This window comes from Mus pahari, chromosome 4 (assembly GCF_900095145.1).
Source record: "Mus pahari chromosome 4, PAHARI_EIJ_v1.1, whole genome shotgun sequence".
In the NCBI taxonomy this organism is placed as follows: domain Eukaryota; kingdom Metazoa; phylum Chordata; class Mammalia; order Rodentia; family Muridae; genus Mus; species Mus pahari.
Window position 1 is genome coordinate 22,844,794 of NC_034593.1, and position 9,247 is coordinate 22,854,040.

Below are 9,247 nucleotides of genomic sequence, written 5' to 3' on the forward strand. Positions count from 1 at the left end.
TGTGTGTGTGGTGTGTGTGGTGTGTGTGTGTGGTGTGTGTGTGTGGTGTGTGTGGTGTGTGTGTGTGTGTGTATGTGTGTGGTGTGTGTGGTGTGTGTGTGTGTATGTGTGTGTGTCTGTGTGTGTGGTGTGTGTGTGTGTGTGGTGATCAGAAGACAACTTTGTGGAATCAGTTTTTTCCTTCCATATTTTTATAGCTTCCCAAGATCAAACCCAAGTCTTCAGGCTTGTGTGGGAAGCACTTTTACCTGCTGAGCCTTCTCTCTGGCTCTGTTGTCTGCCTCTTCTTTCCTCCACTGATTGATGGCTGCCCTGGTGGCTCTGCACTTAGATATCTTCTGGGCAACCAAGCCAAGGAAGTGGCAGAGTGAGGGGGAACCTTAACCATGGTTAGCCCCATTTGTGGGCTAGGGTTCTGGACTGAATAAAATTAATGAGCCAAACGCCAGCATTCACCACGCTGCCTCTGGACTATGAGTGCAGCATGATCAGGCAGCTCCCGTGCTTGCGCCATGGTGGACTGTGTCTCTTTAAACTGTAGGCCAGAATAGATGTGTTCTCGTCAGGTATTGTGTCACAACAATGGCAAAAACAACTGCGAAGACCTAAGTGTATTGAAAGTTAAATATTAAGAGCAAAAAGAGATTTAGCTAGCACTCCAAGAGAACAGTGGGTAGCATGCATACTGCTTAATGAGAGAGCATAATAAAATGACTAACAGATGTTAAAGTGAGATCTGATGTCCTCATTGTTACTGCTGAAATTTTCTACAGACGTGATTATGTTCAACCGTATCCAAACTACTTTTTATTGCAGAAGCAACTGGAGGATTACTTGACAAAAATACTAAAAATGCCCATGTACAGAAACTACCATGCCACGGTAAGTACCCTCCAGTGGTCTTGCAGGGACCTAGAAGGTCCTGCAGGGTGGCTAACTTTTGGGTAATTCCATGAACATAAGTGCTTTGGGTTCCTGAGTTACACTAAATTAATGAATACAAAATTGCTTCGGCAGTCTAGATCCAGTTTATAACGATGACCTTGATATTTTTAAAATACCGAGGAGATCTTGATAATGTCTGCAGCAATAGATTCAAATGAAGTTGAAATGCTACTCTGGGCTAGAAATCTAGAAATCAGCCCCTTTTCTCTCCACAGGCTTTTAGAATGGAACCGAACAGCATTTCAATGCAGACTGTCAAGCAGGGTTGCGTACCCCAGATTAGACAGCGTAATTTGATTGCCACACGATTGGCTCATGTATTCTTGGGACAGTGAGAAGCGTGGGAAACCAGGGAGAGAAAGACCTCTTGCAAAAAGAACAGAGAGAGGGTTGGTAGGCTCCGGAGCCACAAAGACTGAGCCTGGGAGGGCTACAGCCAGCCGACAGGAGGAAGCAGGCTTTGCAGTATCAGCAAACAGAGAGATTTGCTTTTAAAGAGGCCCTTGAATGGGGAGTTGGGTGTTTTTCAAAGATTAGCTTTCCTTTCCACTGAGGTCTGAACAATGGCGACTGCCTGGATTATAATTTCTCTCTGGCAGCACAGACAGTTGCTGTGAGGTTGTCCACACAGAAGTGTTGCACGTAATGTGTATGAACGCATGCAGGTGCTACACGGCCTCCAGCTTAGAGAATGGTGGACGTGAACTGAGGAAGTGAGAGTGCCAGTCTCTGCTGTTTCCTGTGCGGGGAGCTTCCTTACTGCTGCCTGCAGGTCTCCCTGTACACACACACACACACACACACACACACACACACACACACACACACACACACACACACAGAGAGAGAGAGAGAAAGAGCCTGAGCCAGGCCTCTGGTGCTTCCCTCTGTGGTGGCCTGCAGTTCGGTGCCCATGGACTTGAGGAGCTTTTCAAGGCTTTGTCAGCCTGGCGACTCAGGAAATCTAGTCATTTGGGTCTCACCTGAGACTCTCAAGAGGAGGAGGATAAGAGGGGTGACAAAAAAAAAAAAAAATCCATCTTGTGGTGACAAAATCGCTAATGGCTAACCCCTTGCTGATTTTAGGAGGAACGCAGCACTCAGTGGTATTCTCCGAGCTTGGATATGTTATCCTTTTGATGCAGATTCTTACAAAATTGACCTAACTCCCATACGCAGCACCCCCTTCATACGCAGCACCCCCTTTCTCTTGTCCTTCTGCTCATGGCTTGACCCACACCATTTCTCTGGGCTTAGAGTAGCACATGTTGAGTTCAGTCTTCTCTCTTTCTGGCCACCTTATTACATTTTAGATTGTGATATTGAACAAGGAATTGGGTATATTTTAAAAAGATGTTTAGTTTATTTTTTTTTCAGTCATAAAGATCTTTCTAATTTGAAGCCACACTGTATTTATAAACCCCAGGGTACCTTCTAAGCACTGCTTTGGGAGGAGAAAAAACATCTTACACCCTGACAAATGTTCCCTTTCCTGCTTGTTTCTGATGGTTAGCCAGATACACCCTTCAACAGCTGAATCTGCTGTGATTCACTGATATTTCCTTTATGGTAAATTTCACCCAGTCTCAAGACTAGATACATAGGCTATATATCATTTTGAAAAATTAAGTTTCTATCTATGTATTTCCTGTAATAACTGAGCAATATTAAGTCAGTCCCAACTTCAAGGGGCATTTTCAATTTATTTTTTTATTTTACAGATGTAACACACTTATACTTTATAAAGCAAGCCTGTTTGAAGTTCACTCAAGTCTTTTTCTTTTTCGTGTGGTATATGCATGTGTAGGGGTCACATATGTGCGTGTGTAGAAGCCAGGCGTTAACATCATAGGGCTTCCTCCATCTATCTCTGACTGAGCTTTTGAGACAAGATCTCCCCCTGAAACTCATCCATTAGCAAGACTGGGTATCCATTGAGCTCCCCTCTCCCAGGTCTGGGATCAAAGGCATTCGCTGCCATAGCCAGCATTTTCTATAGGTGCTGCCATAGCCAGCATTTTCTATAGGTGCTGCCATAGCCAGCATTTTCTATAGGTGCTGCCATAGCNCTATAGGTGCTGCCATAGCCAGCATTTTCTATAGGTGCTGCCATAGCCAGCATTTTCTATAGGTGCTGCCATAGCCAGCATTTTCTATAGGTGCTAGGGTCAAGGTTCTCCAGTTTACATGGTAAGTACTTTACCCACTGAGCCTTCTCCTCAGCCCTGAACCTCTTCTGGAGTCCCAAGAACTGCACAAACCAGCTACGGTGGTGTGTACCTATAATCTCCGGAACTCAGGAGGTAGAAGGGAGCCAGGGAGTCCCAAAGCCAACTACACGGTCTGAGGTCAGCATGGACTGACTTCACAATGATGAGACTCCACTTCAAGAAACAAACAAAAAGCACAGTGTCTCCGGAGCCTCTATTTGGTTTTTGTTTTGTTTTTTTTTTCTTTTAACCAGAAGTTTGGATGGTTCTCATCAGGAGGATTTGGCACGTAAATTACCATGCTATGGCACACTTTGGCACAGATAAAGGACTTGAAAGAACGGGGAAAGATGTGCTGTGATAGTATTGGTGAGAGAGGACTAAACCAGAGCGAGCTGGGCTGGGCTTCAATGCACTGGGCTTTAGTTTGCTCAGAGGCTTTTGCAGCCAACCATGCCTGGTCTTTCTCTTCCTTTTGAAGGGCCCTTTATTGACTTTTCGTGTGCGGAGAACTACAGTTTCATCCAGGATCCGGAAGATTGCGTTGTATTTATTTCTTCCTTGCAGCTCTGACAGCGTAGCCCAGCATTTAAAGGGACTCCTAGGCTCCCCCAGGAGATTGCCTCAGGAGTTCTCCTCAGAGGGAGATACGTTGGTGGGGACCGCAGGTAGCTGGGTGGCCACAAAGCAGAGACAAGTCTGATATAGGTGTAGGTAATGTTTGATGAGTTTCCCAACCTTTGAACCTGTGGGTGGCAAAGATTACACTTTAAAGTTTTGATAGTCACGAGGAAGTTAGGTCAGATGCAAGGATGACAAAGACTGGATTTTAAAGGTACACTAAACTGTCCAAGATAGCTTGGACCTGGTCTGCAACATTGTATCTCTCCATAATTAGTTACTCTACGGTGCAGAATCCTTAGCAAGGGCAGCTTCCCCCTCTTTCCATTCTCCTTACTGAGAACTATCACAGTGGGTTTCATTTCCCTTGACACAATTTGGACATTTTAGGTACTGACCGGAAAATGCTTTTCTCCCAGGGAATTAAAGGAAGCCAGATAAGCAGCAGTAAATGTGTTTTTTTCCCCTTAAGATTAAAATCTGGACCTAGAACACAATGCCCAGTTTCCAAGAAAAGGCCATGAAGTGATGGGAGCCCATGGCAGGTGGCCCTCAGTGTTGGTCATCCCCTCTCTACTGAGATGTTTTCTCTCTGGGGTGGAGATTAGCTTGAAATCTTAGATAAAACACCATAACTCCCTCCCGGCCCTGAGATCAATAATTCTGAGTTCACTTCTCCCTCCTATTGTAGGGCAAGTAAAATTAACTCAAGGAGAGGGATAGGTAAGGAATACAGAGGCACAGTTTCCATGGCAACAGAGAGAAGCTGTGCCAACATGAAAGGCTGCATTTTCTAATGAAGTGATGGGTGGGTGCTGTTTTTCATGACCGGACCTTAGATCCTGGAGGGACCATACCCATTGTCCAGCCTCTTTCTTCTCCCCATAGATGGGATGCCTTAGTCTCCTGTAGCTATGTAGGATGGCAACTATTCTTGGAGTACCTGGGCCTGCCTCTCCCTGCCTCTACCTGCATGTTGTCCTGCAGGAAGCTCTGATCGTCCTTGTTGTTTCTTAGAGCTTCTTGGTTGGCCATTCTTTCAGTATTTCTACTTGAGGCATGAAAGGGACCTTTGAAGTTTGTTCTCCTTTATAACACCAGGATGGCCAAAAAAGACAATGTGCACGTGATGGACAAATCATCTCCACAGGTGTCAGGCTGTTACCCTGAGGGTTTGTTGCTTGCTGGTTGGCATGGAAACCTGTGTAGTCTAGCTTTTTAAGTATCTGCTATCTGGCATTTCCTGCCAGAGACCACTTTCTACCCAGTGCCAAGAACATTTTTAATTGCATTGATTTGCAACTGCCTCTTCTAAGAAGAAACCAAGAACGGATTGATTGGTGCTTTAGGGAGTAAGATGACCCTGGGGAATACTGTTCGGATACATTGTTTTTAAGTCTTAGTTGTGAGAGGCGCCTGTCTCAGTAGAGGGTCGAATTCTTAGCATTGAAGAAACACTAAGAAGGTTGAACAAGGTAACCTATTAAAAATAGTTTCTGCTTTGCTAATTAGTTTTGTCTCCCATTTAACCTTGCCACATTTGCTTTCAATATGATAAATCTATAATAGAATGCCTATGGCGGGAGATGTCCCTCTTCCTTCTCTTCCTTGCTGGCTCTTCCTTGAAATCTCTTTTCTCAAAACGTTTGAAAGCTATTAAGAACATTCTTATGTATTTCTTTTTGGTATGCAGCTCTTTATTTATTTAATTTTTAAGTATGTATGTGTAAGCTTGGGCACGTGTGTTCCACCGCACAGCCATGGAGGTCGAGTGTCCATTCTTCCCTTCTGCCGTGAGACCTGGGGGTTTGAACTCAGGACTTTAGACCAGTACAGCGAGTACCTTTACCCATTGAGCCATCCTGCTAGTCCTTGAATGGGCTTTTTGAAATAGGGTCTCACTATGTAGCCTTGGCTCCTCTGGAATTTACTGTATTAACCAAGTTGACCATAAACTTGTAGTAATCCTCTTACCTCAGTATCCTGAAGAAAATTCTAAATTTTAAATTAACATGCAAATGAGAAGGCTCAGTGGGTAAAGAGTACTTGCTACCAAACCTCAGCTCCAAGGCTCATACACAGTAGAAGGAAAAAGGTGAAATCTAATGGACACTTAGGAGCTATGGCAGTCGAGGATAGACATACATACACACACACACACACACACACACACATGCACACGGACACGCACTCACGCGCGCGCGCACACACACACACACACACACACACACACACATCCCAAATAAACAAAAGTAATTCATAAAAAGAAAATATCCATGTATTGGTGGCCATGTGGGTCCCTTGAGTTTTTGATTGTTTGTTTGAGACAGTGTCTCATGTTGCCCAGGTTACCCTCATGCTTGTTATGTAATATTGGCTGAAGCTGGCTGAGATCAATGTGTGGAATTGCAGGCATGCAGTACCACACCTGCATACTGTTGTTTATCTTCTTTTGTTGTTTTGGGCTTGGATAAGGGCTGACTGTGAAGTCCAGGCTGACCTGTAGCTTCCTGAGTGTTGGGGTTGCAGATGTGCGTGCCCCATGCTGATCTTGCTTTCCTGGATCATTTCTTACAGGTTTTAGTCTTCTGTCCCCTAGGTCTCCGTCATTAAACAAATTAGCTGTGCCTCAGTAACGGTTTGTTCAGAGGCAAACCAGCATAGAGCGTGTCTGTCTGCTCCTTTTTGAGATAAACTGAGAAGCTATGGTTTAGGATCCTCTGGGTCGCACAATGATAAATCTGTAATTTCTAAGTAATTACATTTTCCAGTTGAATTATTTTTTCACAAATCAGATAAAAAAATATGTAGAGCAGAGTCATCTTGTTTTATATGAGAAATGCAAGCCAGAGACCTGGACTCTTAGAATCTTTATTTTTAAAAGTGCTTGTGTGTAGATATATTCGGTGGGGAATTTTTAAGTTACTTAAATCCTTTTAAACTTGAAAAGTCTATTTTCTTCAAGAAAGGCATGCAAGACGTGAACCTCAAAAGTCTGGACAGATTTGAGAAAGTTTTGTTTTTCTTTCAAGACTGATAGTAGATATTTTAAAAACACATGTAAACATTTTAAGGAAAACTACAGTTTCCCTGTATTAATCCTAGTTGGAAGCCAGGTGCCTCTTCCTCTGAGGTTTCTCTAGTTGTGTTTTGTTCTGTTATAAAGAAGATCTGGCTCCTTTTGTGTTGGGAAAAATCATACTATCAAGTAGCATTTAAGATGATATTGATGTGTGAGCATGTTTAAAAAAAAAAAAAGTCTTAGTAAACGGTATCCATGAGAGTCGTCCTCCTCCTTCCCAACTCATTGAAAGTGATTCTCCCAGTGAGGCTGGGCGCTCAGACCTGTGATCTCCGATACTCCAGAAGCTGAGGAGGGAAGGTGGAGGCCTGGGCTACAGAGTAAGTCCAAGTCCAGCCTGGACAAGTATGGTTCAGGGTTCCACCTCGCCTCTTGGGGTATCTGGAGAGGACTGGACAAAGTCCAGAGGAATGGGTAGGGTCTGTGATCTGCTTCTCCCTCCAGGCCTGGAGTACAGATAGAATCGAGTCAGCAGAACCCTGGTCTGTCCAGGAATGCTGGAATAGTGTTATAGCTCTTAGAAAAGGAGTAAAGAGATTTAGGCAGCTGGCATGGACTCAAGTGTCTCTGTCCTGGTCTCTGCAGTAGAGGTGGCAATGTTGGGGCCCTGAGCTCTCATGTGAGTCTCTGTAAGTCATGGGAGCCTTGCCAGGTGGGTCCAAAAAGCCAATGATGGATGCTTTGGTGTGGAGAGTCTTCCCCCAAGTGTTACAATTCAGAGAAGACAGCCCTTCATAAATAGCTTGTGTTCTTTACTCCATGTGGACAGGTACTATATGAACCTTTGGGAGTGGGATGGGATTTGGGGGATGAATGCATTCTATTGGCTAAGGCTAAGATGATGGGGATGCTCTGTAGCCATCCAGTGGCCAAGGATGAACTGGGTTACCTGAAAGGGTGGCTGGAAATGGAAAAGGATGGGTTGGAGAAAAGGATGAAGCCAAGACAAAGGTTCTGATCAAGGCTCAAAGTTTAACATTCAACTCTGTGTTTACATAGGGAGAACCCACAGACCCATCCTTTGTTTCAGCTGGATTATGATGCAAAGTAAGCTCAAGGGGGCAGTCTACTCCTGTAGGGAATTGCAGGTGTAGCAAGGGGAAGACTCCTCCTGGGTCTTAATGTCCAACTGTGGCAACACTTAAGGTCTCTTTAGCCTACTCCTGGCTGGGGGAAGGGCACAATGCTCTATTTGCATGGGAAGACTCCCAGGTGCTGGGCTCTGTTGGTGGTCATCAGGTTAAGTGCTCTGAGGCAGGCAAGGAAACAGGGAAGGAGTTAGTGCCACTCCTGCAGGTCTCGGGATGAGATTTAAATCTCAAGTTTTGAGATTTCCAAGGTTTAAACATGCAGCACCTTGCCAGTTCCAAGTCAGTTCCTCTGATAGTTCTACACGCCCCGTAGACAACCAAGTGAAACCCTGTCTCAAAGAAAAGAGACTTGAGAACACAGTGCCTGGTGTGTGTGTGTGTGTGTGTGTGTGTGTGTGTGTGTGTGTGTGTGTGTGTGAAGATGTAGATTCAAGCCCTGGTACTGGGGAAAATTCTGCTGCACCTGATGCTCTGCAGTCTCTGCAATCTTCTAGGCCATGCAATTTTTCATCCTCCCTTTGTTGTGGAATAGTTGGTCACACTGTGAACCCCAAGATTGTGTTGTTTACTGGAATAACCTGTTTCTAGTTGTGGTGTGGCTCAGCCCTTTAATCCAAGAACTTTCTTGATTATTGTAAACGAGATTAGAAAAAGTCAACCATAGGTCAAGAGGCAGAGCAAGCAACCAGCTGACAGGAAGTAAACATAGGATTATTAAGAAAAAAACCTTAGAGAGTGGGAGAGTGAGTCTGGAGGACAGAGACACACAGGAAATAGAAGGGAGGGACATTGAGTTTGAAGGAGGGTTTGGAGAAGGCATGAGAGAGGGGATTGCTTCTGGAACATCAGATGAGGAGAAAGGTCAGCCACGTGCTTCCTCTGCCCCTCTGAGCTAGCAGGCTTTCACCTCAGCGTCTGGGTTCTGAGGCATCTTGGGAAAAAACGGTTGAGATTTTGTTGAAAAACAACACCCCTTGCTCCTCCTCTCTGCAGCTATCTTCCCCCCCCCCCCACTTTTGCGTAGCTCGTCTTCTAGATGCCCCCGTCATCCTCCAGGCGTGCTTTATTTTGTATACATTGTGCCATGAAACCCTTTCCTCTAATAACAACAAATGGAAAGGGTTGTGCGTAAAGCACCCCTCCACAGCCTCCAGAATGTTCTCTTCATCCCAGGATACACAGCACTTTCTTGATTATGATTTAATTTTCTTCTTCTTCTTCTTCTTCTTCTTCTTCTTCTTCTTCTTCTTCTTCTTCTTCTTCTTCTTCTTCTTCTTCTTCCTCTTCCTCTTCCTCTT

The 9,247-nt window shown here is 44.7% G+C and overlaps 1 protein-coding gene across 4 annotated transcripts in view; it reads left to right on the forward strand.

Moving 5' to 3' along the window:
- Pld1 (phospholipase D1) overlaps positions 1-9,247 on the forward strand; it is a 185,426-nt gene that overhangs the window by 84,556 nt on the left and 91,623 nt on the right. For all 4 annotated transcript variants that reach the window (XM_029537928.1, XM_029537927.1, XM_029537929.1 and 1 more), the window contains one exon: positions 817-882. In XM_029537928.1, coding sequence (XP_029393788.1) covers positions 817-882 — 66 coding nt within the window. The remainder of the gene's footprint in view (positions 1-816; positions 883-9,247) is intronic.